Source organism: Hylobates moloch, unplaced genomic scaffold (assembly GCF_009828535.3).
Source record: "Hylobates moloch isolate HMO894 unplaced genomic scaffold, HMol_V3 SCAFFOLD_1, whole genome shotgun sequence".
Lineage (NCBI taxonomy): Eukaryota > Metazoa > Chordata > Mammalia > Primates > Hylobatidae > Hylobates > Hylobates moloch.
In genome coordinates this window covers 150,483,828-150,506,324 of record NW_026652276.1, presented here as the reverse complement: position 1 = coordinate 150,506,324, position 22,497 = coordinate 150,483,828, and the positions used below count along the sequence as shown (strand labels likewise).

Below are 22,497 nucleotides of genomic sequence, written 5' to 3'. Positions count from 1 at the left end.
CAGTGAAATCGAAGGACTATGTTAGTGTGTTCAGGGCCATTTGAGGTTGTGTGGACTGCAGGAAAGTCTGTAAGCCTAAAGAGGCAGAGGTGTCCGTCCAAGTCTGAGGACTTAAATATTCACGTTTTAAAACATGTATTTTGTAATTATATGTGAGTGGGAGGTAAGCATGAATTTGACAAAGAAAACTCTGCATTCACGTTTATGGGGGTAGTATTATAAGTGTGCTGCTAGTTACAATAATTGGCATGTTGCTTACATAGGCACTGACTTAGCAGAAAACTAACAACTCTTGAAAACACAGTTCAAGGTCTACAGATGATTTGGTCCACAGGGCCATTGTGAATAAAACAAATAGCCAATGTGAGACGAAATAATCTTGAGACTTTTTCCCCATTTATTGAGCTTTCATGTTATGGTTATTTTGCTATTGTTAAGTTAGGCATATTGTCAATTGTCTTTTAAAATCATTAAGCAGTTAATTCATTGACTTCTGAAAACTAAGTTCACTAATTTATAAAATAAATAAAATGTCTAAATAATGATTTTCAAATTAAAAAATAATTTCCTGATTCTTTTCTAATTAATTTCCATTTGAATCTGTTCATAAAACATTTTATTGTAATTTTTAAAAAATCATACACCTTTTTAAAGTTCAGAATATCAAAATAAATATTTCTAGTTCTTACAAATATATATATAAGAAGATGCGTTTTCATTTGACTATCGTTTCTCTGTATAGGTACAAGAAAATTAGACAAAGACTATTAGCATTTGTGTTCTGGCTTTCATAGCGTTTAACATTCATTGAAAAATGATATTGACAACATTTTTTATCACCCCCTTTATCTTTTAAGAGAAGTATTATTCCCAGGTTCGACTTTCAAAACTTGTCCTTTTGAAAGTTTCAGTGTTTCCATGGATAGTTTATTTACCTTTTTCTACACCATGTTCTAACTGCATTAAAGAGTGATCTATTAAAAAGAAAAAAACAATCCAACACTTAAAGACTTTATTCCCTGCCTACTAGACCCATACAATATGGAATAATGGGACTACTTTAGATTTAGTATTACTGAGGAAACTTGTTGCCTACAAGTTCATTCTGAAATTTATGTTCAATGATTAGAAATCACAGTGTATGAGTTATTAGAAATCAAAGTGTAATTTGCTTCTCTGTTACCATGAAGAACTACTGAATTTTGAACCCCTGAACACTCTCTTCTAGCTGCTTTCGAAATCTATTGAACAACTGAAGCAACCAGGCAGTCACCTTGAGGAAGCGGAGGAAGAGCTTCAGGGGGACCAGGCGATGCAGGAAGACAGAGCGCCCTCTAGTGGCAACAGCACTAGGAGCGACAGCAGTGCTTGTGTGGATGACACACTGGGACAAGTTGGGGCTGTGAAGGTCAAGGAGGAACCAGTGGACAGTGATGAAGATGCTCAGATCCAGGAAATGGAATCTGGGGAGCAGGCTGCTTTTATGCAACAGGTAATAGGCAAAGATTTAGCTCCAGGATTTGTAATTAAAGTCATTATCTGAACATGAAATGCATTGCAGTTTTGGTAAATGGATATGATTTCCTATCAGTTTATATTTCTCTATGATTTGAGTTCAGTGTTTAAGGATTCTAACTAATGCAGATATATGTATATATCTATATAGAGGTCTCTCTATATACTGATCTCTATATAGATATCAAGGTTTCATTGAAAATCCACTGGTAAGGAAATACCTGTTACACTAAAATTATGATACGTAATATCTGAACAGTTAATAGGCTTTAAATTTATCCCAAAGCCTGCAACACCAATTACTTCTAAGGAAAACGAAATCACTGTTATTTTGAGTTTATGTGTTGAGATCAGTGACTGCTGGATAGTCTCCCAGTCTGATCAATGAAGCATTCGATTAGTTTTTGATTTTTTTGCAACATCTAGAATTTAATTTTCACATCACTGTACATAATGTATCATACTATAGTCTTGAACACTGTTAAAGGTAGTCTGCCCCTTCCTTCCTCTCTCTTTTTTTAGTTAAGTAGAAGTGTTCTGGTCACCATGCCAGTAGTCCTAGGTTATTGTGTAGGTTGCAATTGAACATATTAAGAATACAGGTGGCTTTAAATATATAGATGCAAATTGCAGCACTACTTTAAATATTAGATTATGTCTCACATAGCACTGCTCATTTTACTTTTATTTTGTGTAATTTGATGACACTGTCTGTCAAAAAAGAGCAAATGAAGCAGATGCAAATGTTGGTGAGAAGTAATGTGCAGCATTATGGTCCAATCAGATACAATATTGTATCTACAATTGCAAAAAACACAGTAACAGGATGAATATTATCTGATATCAAGTCAAAATCAGTTTGAAAAGAAGAAGGTGTATCATATTTTATATTGTCACTAGAATCTGTTAAGTATAATTCCATAATGACATGGGCATATACCATAACATTCTGGCAAATAAGAATTAGAAAAGATAGGTTTAACAAAAGAATTTACTTGTACATAATGCACCTTCAGGAGGACTACGTCCTTTGATGCTGTAAAATACAAACAACTTTGAAGGCAACAGAAGACACTGTTTATTCAAGTCAGTTCTTTGTCAGGTTCCTGCTGTTCTCCTACAGAAAAGTGATTCTGTGAGGCTGAACAGGAAATGCCTTGTGGAAACAGGAAGTCCAAGTGATTCATGTACTGAGGAATGTAGGAAAAAAATCTGAGGATAGTGTTTTACTCTTTCTGTTTTTAAAGGGCACTCTATGAATTGATTTATTGTCTAAGAAAATAACACCAGAAGTAGGGAAATTGTTACGGAAGCTTTTCACTGGAACATTTCCTTCATATTCCCTTTTGATATGTTTACCTTGTTTTATAGGTTTACTTTTGTTAAGCTAGTTAAAGGTTCGTTGTATTAAGACCCTTTAATGTGGATAATCCAAATTGACCTAGAATCTTTGTGAGGTTTTTTCTATTAAAATATTTATATTTCTAAATCCGAGGTATTTCAAGGTGTAGTATCCTATTTCAAAGGAGATATAGCAGTTTTGCCAAATGTAGACATTGTTCAACTGTATGTTATTGGCACGTGTTGTTTACATTTTGCTGTGACATTTAAAAATATTTCTTTAAAAATGTTACTGCTAAAGATACATTATCCTTTTTTAAAAAGTCTCCATTCAAATTAAATTAACATAACTAGAAGTTAGAAAGTTTAAAACTTTTCCATATAATGAAAGTCCTTCTGATAATTTGACAAATAGCTATAATAGGAACACTCCCTATCACCAACATATTTTGGTTAGTATATTCCTTCATATTAAAATGACTTTTTGTCAGTTGTTTTGCATTAAAAATATGGCATGCCTAAGATAAAATTGTATATTTTTTCCATCTCATAAATATTCATTTTCTTCAAAGTCTTTTTTCAATCTCATAAAAAAGGGATAGTGCATCTTTTAAAATACATTTTATTTGGGGAGGAACATGTGGCTGAGCAGACTTTTGTATAATATTACTTCAAAGATATGTAATCACAAACAAAAAAAACTATTTTTTATAATGTCATTGGAGAGAGTTTCATCAGTACAGTTGGTGGACGTTAATTGTTTGAATTTGATAGTCTTTGAATTTAATCAAGAAACTACCTGGAACCAGTGAAAAGGAAAGCTGGACTTAAATAATCTTAGAATTAATTGATAAATGTCTCTTTTAAAATCTACTGTATTTATTATAATTTACACCCTTGAAGGTGATCTCTTGTTTTGTGTTGTAAATATATTGTTTGTATGTTTCCCTTCTTGCCTTCTGTTATAAGTCTCTTCCTTTCTCAAATAAAGTTTTTTTTAAAAGATCCCCTTTCATACACTTGGCTTTGTGTAAACTTGCCGTATTTAATCGAAGTTGAAGCTTGCACACTAGATCTCATATATCAAAATACATTGCCAGTCTTTGCTGAAACAAGAAAATAAAGACATTTTGAGCAGTTACACCTAATACCATTAAAAACAAAAAATTCAGCAATAATGACTTTCAACTATTTACATCCAAAATTATCAAATAGCTAACACATGTAAAATTTGTTTCATTTTCCTTTTGCCAGTGTAAACTTTTTCATGATATGTTATCATGTTTGGTATTTAAATTAAAATGTCAACTTCTAAATATAAAACTTTATCTAAATAGATGTCAGTTCCTAACTTTGCTCAACTTAAAAAATTATTTTTAAAAAGCTTAACATAATCCCTTGAACATAGCACTCAATAAATATTAAAATGAATAATATTCCAAGTGTCGTAATAATTATGTCTATTACAGTGAGATCTTGAAATACAAGTAGAAAGTGACAGCACATAAATTTAAAGAGAAAATAGTAATTAAATGATCTCCCCTTATATGGTAACAATTATTATAATACCAGTGTGAGGAATAGGAGCCTGATTCAAGTAAAGGCAATTCTGCCATACTCTAAGTCACATCAGTATTGCATTAGAGTATCAAGAAATCTGGAGCTATAATTGTTAACTGTTACAGAATAGATTATCATTTTATAGTGCCATAAATTTAAGAATACAGTAAGAATTCTGGAAATACCATTATTGCTAATTATAATTTCCTGAAATCTGCCTTTGAACTATAAAATTACAGGACTAACTTGGTACCAGAGATCCTAAAATACGAGTTAGAGAAATCAATTAAAAAATGGTTTTATAGTGTATATCTGATTTCTGAAGTGTTATATAGGGTGACTGTTTTAATACAAAGCATCAATCTAGCATTAGAATGCTTTTCATTAGAAAAAGTAGTTATTGCCAAGTCTTGAAATAAATAATCATTAGATTTTTTTTTCTTCTGGCAGTAAAAATTCACCTTCTCATTGCTGAAGGTGGTTGAAGTGTAGACTGCTACTTTTCATAGATCTGAGAAAGACAGTCTTTTAGAAATTGTTATATATTGTTTTATGCTTCTTTTTTTCGAAGGATGTTGAAAAGGAATTCAGACACTAAACCTTTTGTTGAAACCTAGTACTTAACAGATATATAGAGAGTATTGTTTTTAATTTGTTTTCAATAATTGAAGTGTACAATTTTGAATCGCTTTAATATGTATAAATTGTGGGTGTATGATTGAAGGTTTACAATGATAATTTGAGGTCTCCAATTGTAACTGATTATATCAGGAACTTGGAGATACAAAAGAAGGAGTTTGAGACTATTATTCCCTTTATTATTGCTCATTCCTTCATCTCTCTTTTGAGAAGAAAATATTGAAAGCAATCAAAGAATTTGGGCAAATACAAAGCATATTGGGAATGTGACTTTTCAGTCATGCCAACAATATATCTATGTAGGCTTCAAAACGTTTATATTCTTGTTGTTACATCTAATTTTATAATAACATCTTTGAGGCTATAAACCGTGTTTAGGCAATGCAACTTTTGGGGATCATTTTGATTTAGAAAAAGATGTTTACTTTTATCTATTACAAACACACAGTGCGCAAGCATTTCATATCTATTAGCTCATTTGGTCCCCACAATAACCTGATGAAGGAGGTATTATTATCATCCCACTGTAGAGATGAGAGCACTGCAACAGAGAAATTAAAGTCAAGGTCACTGATTTAGGAGGTCTACCTTTAATTTGAACCCAGGCACTTTGGCACCAGAGTCCGTGTTCTCAACCTTTACCATTGTGCTCTGTTGGTGCAACGATTCTTTATATCTGCCCGATATGCTTGCTTCTGTCCAATTTATTCAATTGTTTCTCTCTCTCTCCTCATTAGCATTTACCAAACTGTCTTGATCAATAATCTTTTTCAATAGCTTCTATAAATTATAAGATTAGTGATTATTACTCTTTTTTTTTTTTCTAATTCTAATGAGGGTTAGGGTTAGATGAGGGTTCTAATCCTGCACACTTTTTGTTCAACCGTTTTTAATCGTGAAAATTTGTAGACTTCTTTTTTCTGACCATAGCCAGTCCTAGGAGGGACTGAAACAGAGTGGCCACACTTGGTTAACTTTTAGGGGGAAGGAGAAAGGATTTCAGCAGGTTCAGAGCTCTCCTTGACTTCTTACCTTCATTCCCCAGCTAATGCAAAGAAAGTCCAATTTCTAAGCCATCAGGACGCTGCCTTTTACAGACTTTTTAAACCTATCAAGGACACACTTGATAATAATTTTGACTTAAATAGTCTGTATAAAACGTTGTGGAAGGGAAAAATAGAGACAGTTGTCACATTCTAGACCTCCTAAGTGCTATTCTAATAGAAAGATGTATAACAATCCTCTCGAGGGAAACAGGTTCTGACCACACCCCTAGAGGTTCTGAGTCTGTTGTTCTGACTGGGAGCTCAGTCATCTACCTTTTTCAAGCCTTTTGAAGAGTCCGATTCAGAAATAATGTTTTGGAGATGCAGGTGCCCTAACCACTTCCTGAAATCTGGCCTAATTTTTAATAGCTTTTACCTAAGTTCCTCAGATTCTCTGATTCATAGTTTTCAAAATATCCTGTCTCCTATTTTTGTATATTGTTCTCGGCTTCTTCTGCATTTTAACTCAAGTATAGGCGATTCTCACTATATTTACTGGAATTACTCCAATAAGTTTTAGAATATTCGTGGTGCTGTGCAGCCATCACTAGTATCTAATTCCAAAACACTTCCATTAACCCCAACTCAAAACAAAATCTTGTACCTACTAAGCAGTCACTCCCACTCCACGCTCCTTCTTGCCCCTGACAACCACTAATCTGCTTTATATCTCTGTGGATTTGCCTATAGTGGATATTTCATATAAATGAAGTCATGCATTATGTGGCCTTTTGTGCCTGGCTTCTTTCCTTATGCAGAAGATTTTCAGAGTTCATCCATAGCATCAGTACTTCATTCCTTCTTATGGTTGAGTAATATTCCCTTGTATGGCTATACACCATTTTGCTTATTCATTCATCAGTTGAACACACAGTTTTCACTTTTTTGTCTATTATGAATAATGCTGCTGTGATCATTCGTGTACAAGGCTTTTGTGAGAAGATATATTTTCGTTTCTCCTGGATATATATCTAGGAGTGAAATTTCTGGGTAATATGGTAACTTTTTAACTTTTTGAGGAACTGTCAACCTGTTTTCCACATAACAACTATTTTACTTTCCTGCTAGCAATGTATGAGGGTTCCGGTTCCTCCACATCTTCTCCATTTGTTGCTTCCCCTGCTTTATTGATGGTAGCCATCCTAGTGAGTATACAGTGCTATCATTGTTGCTTTGATTTCTATTTTATTAATGACTAATGATGTTGAGCATCTTTTTATTTGCTTATTGGCCATTTCTATAACTTCATAGGAGCAACATCTAGTCAAGTCCTTTGCCCATTTTCTGGTTGGCTTGCTTGTCTTTTTGTTGTTGAGTTGTGCTTTTAGATATATTTTGTGTAGTAGACCTTTATTGGGTATATAAGTTGCAAATATTTTCTCCTATTCTGTCAGTTTTCTTTTCATTTTCTTAAGTGTTCTTTGATGCACAAAAGTTTTGAATTTTGCTGAAGTCCAGTTTATCTGTTTTTCCTTTTGCTGCTTGTGCTCTTGGTAGCATATTTAAAAAACTGTAACCTAATCCAGGGTTGTAAAGATTTACACTTACGTTGCCTTCTTAGAGTTTCATTAATATAAATTTAGCACTTAATATTAGGCCTTTGATCTATTTTGTGTCACACAAATTGTTTTTTAAATAATATTCTTCTCTTCATTTAAGTTTTTTTTTTAATTATACTTTAGGTTTTAGGGTACATGTGCACAATGCGCAGGTTTGTTACATATGTATCCATGTGCCATGTTGATTTCCTGCACCCATTAACTCGTCATTTAGCATTAGGTATATCTCCTAATGCTGTCCCTCCCCCCTCCCCCACCCCACAACAGTCCCCGGAGTGTGATGTTCCCCTTCCTGTGTCCATGAGTTCTCATTTTTCAATTCCCACCTATGAGTGAGAACATGCGGTGTTTGGTTTTTTGTCCTTGCGATAGTTTACTGAGAATGATGGTTTCCAGTTTCATCCATGTCCCTACAAAGGACACGAACTCATCATTTTTTATGGCTGCATAGTATTCCATGGTGTATATGTGCCACATTTTCTTAATCCAGTCTATCATTGTTGGACATTTGGGTTGGTTCCAAGTCTTTGCTATTGTGAATAGTGCCGCAATAAACATACGTGTGCATGTGTCTTTATAGCAGCATGATTTATAGTCCTTTGGGTATATACCCAGTAATGGGCTGGCTGGGTCAAATGGTATTTCTAGTTCTAGATCCCTGAGGAATCGCCACACTGACTTCCACAATGGTTGAACTATATTTAAGTTATTTTTAAAGAGATATGAACTTCATGATTATTGTACTTCATTTTCTCATACATTATCTTCATTTTCCTTATTTATATTAGTTGATGCAAAAGTAATTGTGGTTTTTGCAATTACTAGTTGCAATTACTAGTTGATTTTGGTCTTGCTTTTCTGATATATCTGTGGCTGACCCTTGTTGCTTTCTAACTTTTGATAGTTACTTTTTTCTTCCCAAAATATCACTGAAATGTTACAATCTTGATGTTTATTATTCCTTTTTTTCTGGTGCTCTTTAAAAATTTAATCAATTACTTTTCTTCATGAATATTACTTTTAAAATCCTACCCTGGTCACTCACTTTTACTAATTACAGTTGAATTTTATGTTGAAGCCAGGTGTGGAAGCATGTCTGTAGACCTAGATACCTGGGAGGTTAGGGCAGGAGGATTGTTGAGCCCAGGAGTTTGAGGCTACACTGAGCTATGATCGTGCTACTGTGCTCTAGCCTGAGTGACAAAACAAGAGCATGTCTTTAAAAAAACTATGTGGAACTAATATTCATGTCTTCGCTTTGATCTTCATGCCTCTGTTGACAGAATTTCTGGAGAAAAAACCCTGGATTTGCTTTGTTCAAACTAGTAACCACATGTACCTATTGAACATTTAAATGTGGCTGGTGAGAATTGAGGTACAACCTAAATAGAAAATGCACAGCAGATTTCAAAGATATAGCACAAAAAGTTTATTAATATTTCATTAAGGATGATGTCTATTGATTACATATTGAAATAATATTTTAAATATATATTAAGTCATATAACATCATTAAAATTAATCTTACCTGTTTTACTTTTTAAATGTGGCTATTCGAAAAGAATATATATGGCTTGCATTTGTGACTCACATACTTTTATTTGTATTTATGTTTCTGCTTTAGATCATCTTCATCTCATTTTGTATTTTGTTAATCGATAGATCTCATCACATCAATTTGAAAATAGATGGGCTGTAAAACTTGAACAGATGAATATTTGCTCTTGCCAGTATCTTTCTGTTGCTCTTAACATAGAGGCATAAAATGTTAGTGTTAGCAGAGATCTGAGGCATCTTAATGGTTTAAGGGTTTAAAGATCCTTCTCCTTTACCTTAAAGACAACTCAGAGTCTACCAAATGTTTCATTACCAATATTAGTTGTAAGGAGAATTCACTTACTGCTCCATTCTCATCTCAAAGTTAGTAAATTCATCCATAATATGTGCTGGTTTTTCCTGCTTTTCCTTTTTGTTGTTGTTGTTGTTGATGAGACCACCATTTAGACAGTGGGATAGATGATCTTGTAGTCATCTTTGATTATCTTCATTCCTTTATCTCCTATAGGCAGTTGGTCCTCCTGTTTCTGATTTCAGATCATCGTATTTCTTTACTTCACCTCTGGCTTTGCTTTCTCCAGCTGCTAGTGAACAGTAAAACAAATCCATGCTTCTCTCATTGCAGTAGCCCCCTTTTATTTCAGTGTGATATTTATACTACTTCAATTAACTTACTGTAAAATACCAATACCATTTTCCCATTTTCTGTGGTACAACCTACAGTAATTTCTTTCTAATATTTCACTTAAATGGTATCAGAGAGCTACAGTCTTCATAATTCAACCTTTATACTCTAACGAGGCACTCACTTCTCCCATATGCCATCTGTGATTTCTCCAGCCCTTCTGAACTCTCCAACTTGAAATCAGTTCCATAGTTTCCCATGTAATTCTTATTTAATCATTATCTGTGTGGCATTATATCTTTTTGCTTTTTGAGGTCAAGGAAAATGTACTCTATTGTGTTCATCATTGTTCCTAGAGCCACTCAGGGAACCTATGAAATGTTCAGCTGAACTTTATTTTAATGGTTTTTGTTTTACATTGTTCTTATTCAGATGTAAATGGTTAAAGGCCATTTTCTTCCATACTATGATTTTATTCTCACTTTTGTTTTCGATGTGAAATGTGAAGTCATTTTCTATTTGATGGACTATTTCTTGTCCTCAGTGTCCTCCTTAGTAATATATGTTTTAAACTGGCTTTAGTAAAAATAGCTACTATTTTTCATTTTCAGCCAATGGTAAATGATGGAAATTTTTTTCTTGATGAATTTATTATTTAACAGTACTCACACCATATTAATTTTTATAATTTATATTTGTATATGAATTATTGACTATGACTTCTAATATCTAGCATACATTTTTAGATAAAAATACAATATCTAGATTAATTTGAATGACCTCTTTGTAGTATTAATTTTTCTATTTCCATGTATTCTATAGATAATTTTTAAAGTGAGAGCTTTAAAGAAGACAAAATGATTCATATTAATCTTTCTTAGAGAGTGAATCAGCCTCCTCCTTAGGCATATTTAAAGAAAACTTACTAAATGTGGAAATTGATGTGTTGTTTTGACTAGGTATGCATCAAACCCTATGTATGCGTCAAAAACAGTGGCATTTTGCATTGTCTTTGAGATCTATGCATGGAACTGCCTCGTAGGTGTAACCACCTAGTGGTTGTACAATAATACTCATTTTATAGTCAGGCTGCAGGAGTTGCAACTCCAACTTCCCCACCTACTAGCAACTCCATGTGAAGTAAATTACCGAATTCTGCCAAGCCTCTGTTTACTTGTTTGTTAAATGTGGTCAGGAATTCTAAATTTTTCTGTTGAGGAGTTGTGAGCTTTAAATATGTTAACGTGTTTAAATAGTGTAATGAGTACTAGCATAATGGGTACACAGTAAAAATTAGCTATTGTTATGAAAAGTAACATTAATATATCTTGGAACTTTAGTAACTTTGTTCTCCTTGGTAGGATCTGACCTTACGCTCAATTTCAGTCTTTAATAACGAATAATTTTCTCTTCTGTAAATAAAAAAAAAACTCTAGTACAGTACTTCCCACCTTTTTCATGTCCTAGCACACATAAAAAATGGCAATATGTATACGGCCCAGGTCACTGCAGGAGGCTGCTCAGCCTCTCCTCCCTGCCCCAAGAGTTGAGAACCGTCTAGGGTTGATTGAGCTGCAGCCCTTTCATGACTTACAGGGAAGTCCTCAGGTTGGAATGTTCTCTAGGAGACCCTGTTGAGTACATTACTCCTCTTCCTCTCCACTGCCTTTTCTTCTGTCTCCTCTTACCTCCCATAGAAAGAATCCTGGATTTTTTTTCACCAGATTTCAACTAATGATTCACCAATGTTAAAACAACTCTAGGTATGAATGATTAGCATGATCATTGTTCCGAAGGATGTATTAAGAATATGTGTTGATCGCGGAGGATCTTTGGATAAGCTATGTCTGTGCCCAGGTCTCCTCTAACTTTAATTCTCACCCTATTATCAGCACCAAAGCCATCAATCAGAAAGCAAAACTCAGAAAACTGGCATTGCCTAGTAGCCTACAGGGGGTTCTCTTGTCATATTTGCATTGGACTCTGCCTTTCTTTCTTTTTTTTTATTTTTATTTTTAAAGCCAGTCAAATTTAGCAGTGTGGGGTTGTATGTGGACTCTGTCTTTCTTTGGAATCAGCATGAAATAAAGAATGCTAAGATTTTTCTGTCTCTGCTTTTTAACAAATGTTCTGGGAAACTTCCCCCCTCCCCCACCTACTATCTCTAGTTAGGTAAATGCTCAAAGAACTTAGAATGGGAAATCTTGCAATGATTTCTTGATCTTAAGTAATTTGACTGCATAATTTTGCATAGCCATTTGTCCTCTCTCTATTACCTTCATTTAACATGGTGAAGAATAAGTCTACTTTACACTATGTTTTTAGCATCTTAGATATATTTTAGTCATGAAGATGGTGCTATCAAATCCTTTTTTAAAAAACTTATACTTTATGAGTTATAGCACATTTGTTTATTTTTCTACTGCAAATTATAAATTATTTGACTTTTGCTTAATTATTTTAATTGTCTGACAAACTCATAAAAATATCCGACTTGGTTCCTTTATTTTGTATTTTCTTTATCACATACAAATCTTAAAATGTATATATTTTATGTCTTTATATGTTTACAGTGGTCAGTTGTATCTCATTATAACCTTTTTCTGGATATGGAAGCAGATAATATTTTCTTCTTTACAAAGGGACTCTCTCAGGGATTAAAAAAATTCTAATTTTTAATATCCTGAGGTTTTTGGCATACTGTTTAAATTAAAATTTTAAAATGATATTTTTACTTTTGTTTACACACAACTTCCTAAATCTTAGTGATTTTTAATCTACTTTTTGAACTATAATATCCATACAAACTCCACTTGATATGTATACATAGAGTTTAATAAACTTTGAGAAATGTATATGCCACTATCTAGATAAAGAATATTTATGTCATTCCAGAGGATTCCCTCCTGCCCTGTTTATACGCAGGCTCACATCCTCACTCTCCTCCCAGCCCCAGTCAACTATTGATCTGTTATTCTGACATTATATATTAGTTTTTATTTTTCTAGAAGTTCATTTAGGTGAATCATATAAAAAAGAGTCTGTGATATTTTCAGTCTGAATTTTTTTTCAATCAGAAACTGCTTCTGAGATCCATCCATGTATGTACCAGTGATATGGTCCTATATATTGCTGAATAGTTAGCCACTGTACAGATATGCCACAATTTATGTATTTGTCTGTTGGTGGAAATGTAGGTTATTTTCAGGTGTGAGTAATTATGAATGAAACTACCATGAATATCTTATACAAGTTTGTGTATAAATTTATTTTATTTCATTTGAGTAATTACTTAGGAGTGAAAATGAGTTGTACACTAAGTATAGGTTTAACTTTATAGGAAGCTGCCAAATTATTTGTAATTAATTATTGTTTGACATTCTCATCAACAATGTATGAGTTTCTGTTACTCTGTGTTCTTGTTTACATTTGATATTGTCGAGTTTTTCTAACTGTATGCAGCTAATGACTGCATTATGTGGCTCAGTTTTTAAATTGAAGCATGTGTTTTTATTGTTGGTTATCAAATTATATATTTTGGATATAATCTATTTCTACATATGTATGTTACAAATAATTTCACCTACTTTGTAGTTGGCCTTCCATTTTGAAGAGCAGAATATTTAAGCACTAACACTAGCACTTGATGTGCTCCATTCTATCAGTTTGTTCTTCTATGGTTAGTGCTTTAGTGTCCTTTCAAGAATGATTTGTTTTCCTGCTTTCTTCTTCCAGTTTAAACATTTAAATGAAAGAGCAATTTTGAATTAATTTTTATATGATGTGAAGATAGCTTGAGGTTTATTATCTTACAGGATTATATTTTTCAGCACCTCTTTTTTTGAAAAGTTTATTCTTGCTCCTTTGAATTATTCTGGTCTATTTGTTAGAAATCAATTGAACATATAAATGTTAGCAGATTTTTGAACTCTTTATTTTATTCCATTGATCTCTGTCTACACCAATACCACAGAATCTTGATTACTGTTGCTATTTAGTAACTCTTAACATTAGATAGTTTATTTTTCTCTGCTTGTTTGTAAGATTTTTTGGTTAACACTAGTTTTTAGCAAATCGATTATGATGGCCCTTAATGTGGTTTTCTCTGTGTACATCCTTCTTTGGTTCACTGAGCTTCTTATATTTGTGGGTTTGCACTTTTTAAAAGTTTAGAAAATGTCAAGTGTTATTTCATCTGATATTTTTCCTGCTAATTATTTTCTCTCTCTTTCTTTTGGGGCTCCAATTACACATAGAGTAGACTGCTTGATACTGTCTCACATATCAAGTTTCCATATTTTTTTCTTAATGTTTTCTTCTGTACCTTTTCTATTGCTGTACACATCTTTTCTTCCTAGTGGATGAACTTCTGTTAATCACATCCAGTAAATTTTTAATTTAAGATCTTGAGGTTTTCACATCTAGAAATATAGATATGTTTTCCATTTATCTCTGCAACATATTCACATTTTTCTTTAAATCCTTGAGTGTATTTTTGTTTACTTTGAAGTCCTTTTCTGCCATTTTGGGGTCTGCTACTACTGCTTAATTTTTCTCTTGAATATGGTTCATATTTTCTTCTTCTGTTTAATGTCTAGTAAATTTCCATTCAATGTTAGACAATTTAAATTTGTTGTCTTTCTTTAAAGAATGTTCACTTAAAACATTCAAGGCTTATTATAAAGTTTTGTTTGTGCAAGTCTATCATAACCTTTACACTCAACTTGGTTTCTCTCTTGCTCACTAATTTGTGAGTTCTCTGGAGCGTTTAACAGGAGTGGATGACCCCAGGGAGTAATCAATCTTAGCCTAGGACCCTGGTGTGAGAATGAAGATGGAGAGAAAGGATTGGATTTAGTAAAGATCTGAAAAAATAAATCCAGCTATTTTGGGGTGAATGAGCTGCTTCAACTCATTCTTAGTCCTGTATTCACTTTAGAAGCTAGTCACTTACTGGGTCCTACCAAGTCAGTTCTCCAGTGTGGCTTGGTCATTTTCAACCAGGCTTTGAATTTCTTGGATTTTGGTACTCTTTACATTCAAATATTAACTTTAAAGGCAGATATGTGGGAACAACCATTAACAATTGCTTTTACATATACAGACAAACACAGACTGAATGGACATTTTTACCCAAGTTTTTTGGAGGACTTCTGCATCCTACAATTACGTTGGTTAAACCATGTGAAAACAATAATACGATCTAGTTTAAATTTTTTTCTAATCTCCATTTAAAGAATTAGACTTTCTTTCTTCCTTCCCTCCTACCCTTCCTCCCTTTCTTTTCTTTTCTTTTTCTTTCGTTTCTTTCTTCCTTTCTTCCTTTTTCTTTTCATCTTTCTTTCCCTTTCTCTTTCTTCTCTCTCTCCATCTCTTTTCTCTCTCTCATTCCTTTTCTTCTCTGAGTAACATTGATCCTACTAAATTTATTAGACCATGTTCTGTTAATTCAGTAACTTTAATATTGTAAGAAATAATATGTCTTATGAAAAATTTTAATTCCAGTATGAAGCATAGATAATGGACTATTAATAACATCTAAATACTAGGTAACAGAAGTGTAATTTTATTTTAAAAATTGAGTATTATTTACATTTTGTATATTATATTTTAATGCTTGTATTTAAAGAGGTAAGCCATGGATGTTCTGCAATGATTCTACATTTTCTATGTCTCTAAGTTAAAAGTGCCTTGCAGTCTTCTAATTTGGGATCCCTGTTAAGCAGTTTTCTTGCATTTAGTTTTCCACTGCAGTGCTTAGTTCCTGGTTTCTTTATCCAGGATGACAATTACTATGGCATAGTTCACGTTCTTTGCATTAGAAATCAATGCCAATATAAACCATGACTGATAAAAATTAATGGGACCTACCAACCAAGGGGAACTTTTCTAGAAACATGAAAGTATAGATATGTTTAAAATGTTCTTGACCAAAAGCCTAGAACTGCAGTGGTAAACTTAGAGAAAATTGTGCCATTGACCTAAAAATTGTGGGGAGCCTACTAGGAGAGTTTTCTCAAAAGATTCCAAAGGCTTTTATGCCTTTTAAAACATTTATCTCTTCATCTTCAATTGAGTAATGAGGAGGAAGAAATTAAAAGTGGTGGAAAGTGAGCAATAGATTTTATTTTAACTTTGATTCAGAACTATTCAGGTTTTGATTTTAGCTGGTATAGAAATGTGTTCTTAAAGCAATCAGAATATCAGCTGAAGTTAGTGCTAGTGAACCTTGATGGGCGGAGGTGTTTCTTTTTCATCCTCTTTAATTACCATGGACTTTTAGATGGTCCCTAAAGTGAATTTGGAAGTTTTCAACATTTGGCATTAAAGTTCAGGCCCAGGGAGGTTATGTGGATATGTGGATGGTGTGTTGATACTGTATATTTTTTAATGGTTACACTTCTCCTTGACTAGTATAGAAGATTTACTGTTACAGTTTGTGTGTGGCCAGGCAGTGACATATGGAAAAGCTGTTTCCTGCTATTTAATTTAATTAGCCCAATCACGTGCCAGCCTTTGGGCATGTCACTCTGGACCTCTGAGGCTCTTTGTCTGTCAAGGAGATGAACAATATCTTGGCTTTGTTTGGTTGCTTGGGATGCTGAAGATAAAAACCACTGAAATTCTGACTGTTTGTTTAACCAAATCTTTGCATTTTTACCATTTGGCTTTGATTTTGTCTTACTTAAAAGGATGACATTTGGCCTTAGGGAAGTGAAAAAGAAATATTGAGTACACGAAGAAGAGCTGTTGCTTTCTATGGCTTAATACAGGATTGAGATGATTATCATTTTATAATCAGAAAGTTTTAGTTTGCTACTATTTTGTTAGTAAAAACTCAGGACAATTTTCATTGCATCACTTTAGCCCTAAACTTAGCTGACAAATTGTCATTCTAATTCAAGCCTCCTTCTTTGGTTCATGTGTGTATTTTTGTGTGATTTTCTTCATCTTGCCAAATCTCTAAATCTTTCAGTGAATTCATTGTTGAAAAAGAAAATATTTTGTGTGGTTTTTGAATTAGAATATTCCAGTTTTGTCTTGTTTTCATAAAAAAGATGGTGATTAATACATTTAGGCACCTTCAGAATTGTTCTCAATATTTTAGCCTTTCTTTTAAGGTTAAAATACTTTTAAAACTTTTTTCTTTTATAGTCAATGTGTTCAGTTTTTAAAAATTCTCTTTAACAATATTTGTTATTATATTTCTTTAGTTTCAATGCTTTAAAATTAATAAAGAACATTTGAAGAAAAACAGAAGATTTGAAAATGTATGCTGCAGCGTAGGAACTTGATTTGCAGTAAGAACTTCTGCCTAAATTTCCAGCAGAATTAACAGCAACTTCCATGAGTCAAAGTTACTTGTCCAAGGTGATCAATTTCTTTGAGCATCCAGATTTTAAAATTAGTTGTCCCAGATTTGAGGTTCTTAACCAATTATAGATACATGCACAGTTTAGAACTTCAAGAAGATGTGCCCATGGACTTAATACTGCACTAAGAAAGTTAGATTAAGTCACACAGAGCATCCATTCCATATGAGCTACTGTCCCAGGTGCCAAGATACAGCCCCACCCTCTGACATCTCTTGGCCTTTGGAGTAACTCATAGGACCTACACTGAATAAATGACAATCTGTTCCAAAGAAAATATCCTTTGTCTAAAGCTAATAGAACCCTTCCTTCTCAATAGATTGGGATTTTTAAAGCAAATTATTATCTATTTCATTTTGATAAACATTTGCAAGAAAAGCCCTTACCTCTGATTGCATTTTTAAATTTAGAATAAAAGGTTAAATTATTAAGAAAAGGAAATGAAAGCCTAAAAATTTAAATTCTCTTTACCAATGCAATTCTCAGAACATCATTTACATTCACAATACAGACATTTATAATGACCTTATAATATAGTTGCCACATGCAAAGTATAAATCTTACTTACAAACCTGTGATCTGCATAGATTTTGCATTTTGTTTAAGGGCGAGTAAACAATCAATAACAAAGAGAACATTGTGCTTTTTCTCTTCTAATGCTTTCTATCATCATTTCTCCTGTGTAATTGTACTTAAAACTTCAATCATTGTATCCATTTTGGGATTCATTATTGTAATTTATAGTTCTCTGTGTATGATTAATTTTTCATTTTTATTTTCCTTATATGTATAGAGTGTGATATTTCTGAGGGTACACACATGCCTACACACATTCACACTCACTCTACATACTGATTTTAGAATAAAGTTGTATCCATCCAAGAAAATTTGTTTTGCTGGTAACTTTTTAAGAATGAATATATTTTTAATATTGGGAAACACCCATATTATCTAAATAAAATGTAGCCACAGCAGAAATGCAGTCCTTTTTTTATAAAGGTCTTTTTTTCACTATTGATGTTTTGTTGAAAATGTTATAAAGTATAACAAGACTAAAATTCGAAATCAAATTAATCATGAGGTGACAGTTAATTCAGAAATAGAGATCTCCTTAAAATTTTTTTGGGAGGTGGAGTTGGGTGGATCATTTGAGGTCAGGAGTTCGAGACCAGCCTGGCCAACATGGTGAAACCCCGTCTCTAATAAAAATACAAAAATTAGCTGGGTATGGTGGTGGGCGCCTGTGATCCCAGCTACTTGGGAGGCTGAGGCAGGAGAATTGCATGACCCTAGGAAGTGGAAGTTGCAGTGAACCGATATCACGCCATTACACTCCAACCTGGGCGACAGAGGGAGACTGTCTCAAAAAAAAAAAAAAAAAATTTAAAGACAGTTTATTTGTTAACCAAACATAAGGCCCTAGAATATAGGTATTAAAATGATACAACCTTGTTTCTGCTAGAAAATGTAATCCTTGTGAAATTCTGATCTTTTCTTTTTTTGTTGTTTTACAAAAAACTAATAACAATAGTGAAAGTAATTGTGCAATTTCAAATAGAGATTTAGAGACAGCAAGCTGTATAGAAAAAGTCATTATAATTAAACTTAAAAATTAATTTGGCTTGTAGTAAACATTACTCCAAATTTTATTTGCACATTGTCGTAAAATTCTAAATGAAAAAGATTAAAAATACAGTGTCATTTGTGCCACTATGGTTAAAATATATATAAAGCACAAAACCCATACCAGTCTTTTTTTTTTTTTTTTTTTTTTTGAGACGGAGTCTCGCTCTGTCACCCAGGCTGGAGTGCAGTGGCGCAATCTCGGCTCACTGCAAGCTCCGCCTCCCAGGTTCACGCCATTCTCCTGCCTCAGCCTCTCTGAGTAGCTGGGACTACAGGCGCCCGCCACCACGCCCGGCTAATTTTTTGTATTTTTTTTAGTAGAGACGGGGTTTCACCGTGGTCTCGATCTCCTGACCTCGTGATCCGCCCACCTCGGCCTCCCAAAGTGCTGGGATTACAAGCGTGAGCCACCGCGCCCGGCCAAACCCATACCAGTCTTGATCAAGATCTTCCAGCTTCTAAGTTGCAGAACTGTGATCAAAACCTACATCCAGTTCCATGTTCTTTCCATTAAACATCGCTACTTCTGAGCAGAACCCACAGTTCAGCAAAGGGTTTGACATCTTGTCCCTGGTTCTTCTAAAGACTGAAAGTAGGAGGGATCTTTACTTCCCTACACTACAGTTTCATGACCTCTGTTATCCACTGGGTTACTTTGAGGAACAGCTTCCACTGATAATTATAATAGTTTATTTTTTGTTTGTTTTATGATAATGGAAAAAATTTATTGAAGAGCTTGCTTACTTCTTATAGGTATATTGAGTGAGCTGTTGTATTTTTTCACTCAAAATGGAAAGATAGTGCTGGCAGAAACCAATCTTTACATTATTTTATTTCAACTCTGCTTGTTAACAAACTGGAGGCATCAAAGTTTGAGATATTGGGAGTTGAGTTTTCTGTGTGTGATTTCTATGATATGCTTCCATTTTTCAAACTTTTTAAATTTCCAAGTTTTATTTACTCTAAAATAAAAGTAAGAATACTTAACTCATGAAGACCAGAAAACAATATTTGATCCATCTTACTTTTTAAAATCAAAACTATCATGTTAGGCCAGGCGCAGTGGCTCACATCTATAATCCCAGCACTTTGGGAGGACAAAATGAGCTGATCACTTGAGCCCAGGAGTGCAAGACCAGCCTAAGTAGCATGGCAAAATCCCATCCCTACAAAAAAATACAAGAATAAGCCATGTGTGATGGTGCATGCCTGTAGTCCCATCTACTTCAGAGGCTGAGGTAGGAGGATCACTTGAGGCTGGAGGCAGAGATTTCAGTGAACCCATCATCCCACTGCACTCCAGCCTGGCAACAGAGCCAGACCCTGTCTCAAAAAGAAAAGTAAGAATATTTAATTCATGAAGACCAGAAAACAATATTTGATCCATCTTACTGACAACAAAAACTTTCTTTTAATCAAAACTATCCTGTTAGGCCAGGTGCGGTGACTCACACCTATAATCCCAGCACTTTGGGAGGACAAGGTAGGCAGATTGCTTGAGCCCAGGAGTTCAAGACCAACCTGAGGTGCAACAACTCACAAACAAACAAACAATAAAACTATACTGAAAAGGCTTTAATACACCAACTGATAACTTTTAGATGGTTTAAAGGCATCTTCTGATGAACTGTGTCCTAATGAGTGTGATTGGATACTTTTGAGCAAGGTACCCAGATTTAAAATGACATATCTCTTAATTTTAAATGTAAGATCAAGGTCCTAAAATTTGATATAGACTGATGATTCTTCAACAGCTTGGGAACTTTATTTCCTACCTCAAGAGACAGTTGGTTTATGAAGTAACCCCCTACACACAATATATATACACATATATTTATATGCATATGTATATTTATGAGTGAACTTTTTTCTTTGCACACTTTTCCTAATGGTGTCATGGAAAACTCCCCTCCACCTAAGTTATGTTCTAAAGCCAATCTTCTAGTTGTTTATCACATCATTTCTCTTGATTTTAAACATTTGAAATTTGAAGGAAAATGGTTTCTTCTGTAACATGATCCTCTCTATTCGGTTTTATGTGGTTTTCTTTTCCTTCTTACTTTTCCTCCTCAAGGTCCTCCCACTTTTTTTGTTGTTAAATAAAATTCGTCTGAACCTCTTTTTGAAGATAATTTATGGAGAGAAACTGTCCTCCACCCTCACTGTGGCTTACCACAACCTCTAGAAAGGTTAGTTGGAGTACACTGAAATAAAAAAAGACTGTCAAACAGCAATTCTTTAGCTATGGAATCTACTGGTGTTTTGCTGGAAAGCTCATAAAATGAAGCGTCATTATGCACTGTGCTATACCATTCACTGTGTGTTCTAACTGTATCACTCCCTTTTCCACTTACCCATGGGAAGCAGCTTACCCAACCAGTCTGGCCTATGTGATGGAGAAGCAAAGATCAGAAGAGCCAGCTTTTTCTTGTTCTTGGCCAGCTATACGATTTCTAGATGTTCTATGCCTCAGTTTCCTCATTTGTTAATTGAAAGTGTTAATCTTGATCTTCGTTGAAAGACTATGTTTTGCTCACCCATGCTGACATGTAAAGATGACATATAGCCACAGCTTTCTTGACAGTTATCAGGAAGACAGACCAATATTGAATGACCGTCTTAGTTTTAAAAATTCTTTTTCTTTTATGTTCATATAATTTCCTTCAAAATTCTAACTAGTAGGAAAAAGATTTGTTGAGTGTTTAAGAAAATGTCAAGTGAATGCTGATTTACTATTTTTGAACTAGAATTGGCAAATAGATTTCCTTCTAAGGGGGGTGGGGTGAGATGGGAGAAACATTCTATGCTGACAGAGTTTTTGATATTCCTCAGGAATGAAAATAATCTAACTAAATTAGTCATAAAATATATGCAGAAATAGTCAGCATGTGCCAGTATTTAAAGTTTAAACCCTATTAAAAATAGTGTAGAATGGCAAAATTTTATTGTTGGTGGGAATGTTAGATAATGACAACAATAACAACAATGAAAGGTAGTAGGGATTGAAAGCTAATTAATTGCCAAACAACATACTCAGTAATTTATGTTTATCATGTAATCACCATTTCATATTTACCAAAGAAAAAATGAAGACTTCAGAGTGGTAAAGCAGAAGTCATACGTCTGATCTATGGTAGAGCTCAGATTCCATCCCCGATCCATATCCAGAAAAGTTGAGAGACTGGCTTGGAGTCTCAGTCAATTCGTGGTGATACAGTAACAGACACTCAGGTCTGACTCATAAATTATTCAATGTAACTTCAAAATACAGTACTTTCAACATCGAATCAGAAAAGCCATTTGCTACTATGCTAACTTTTCAACCAAGTCTTCTTTACTCCCTCCAATTATTTTGATGGTAATGTTCCAGCACTTGTAGAAAGCAAAGGCAAAGGCAGAATGTGAAAAACTCCCATCAGTCAGGAAGTCACTGTATGGAATGGCTTCACAGTTGTGGCTCTGCTTTTTTCCTTCATATTAAACACATTTCGTAGCATTTTAAATTATTCTATTCATCTCTAATTCATAAATCTTACATCTTGTGGTCGTGGCTTGGAAGACTGCAATTGTCATTTATGAAATCCCCAACTCTTCCATTCTTACATTACATACTTGATGTGGAATTTGCCTTATGTATTAATGTTTTAAAGTCTAAA

At 33.8% G+C, this 22,497-nt stretch overlaps 1 protein-coding gene across 5 annotated transcripts in view; it reads left to right on the top strand.

The window, feature by feature from the left end:
- HDAC9 (histone deacetylase 9) overlaps nucleotides 1-22,497 on the top strand; it is a 945,763-nt gene that overhangs the window by 580,992 nt on the left and 342,274 nt on the right. For 3 of the 5 annotated variants that reach the window (XM_032759867.1, XM_032759877.2, XM_032759801.2), the window contains one exon: nucleotides 1,229-3,861. In XM_032759867.1, the coding sequence (XP_032615758.1) occupies nucleotides 1,229-1,543 (315 nt within the window). In that variant the 3' untranslated portion in view covers nucleotides 1,544-3,861. Of the gene's footprint in view, nucleotides 1-1,228; nucleotides 3,862-22,497 lie in introns of those variants that run through there. The other 2 variants (XM_032759782.2, XM_032759765.2) reach the window with 1 other exon arrangement.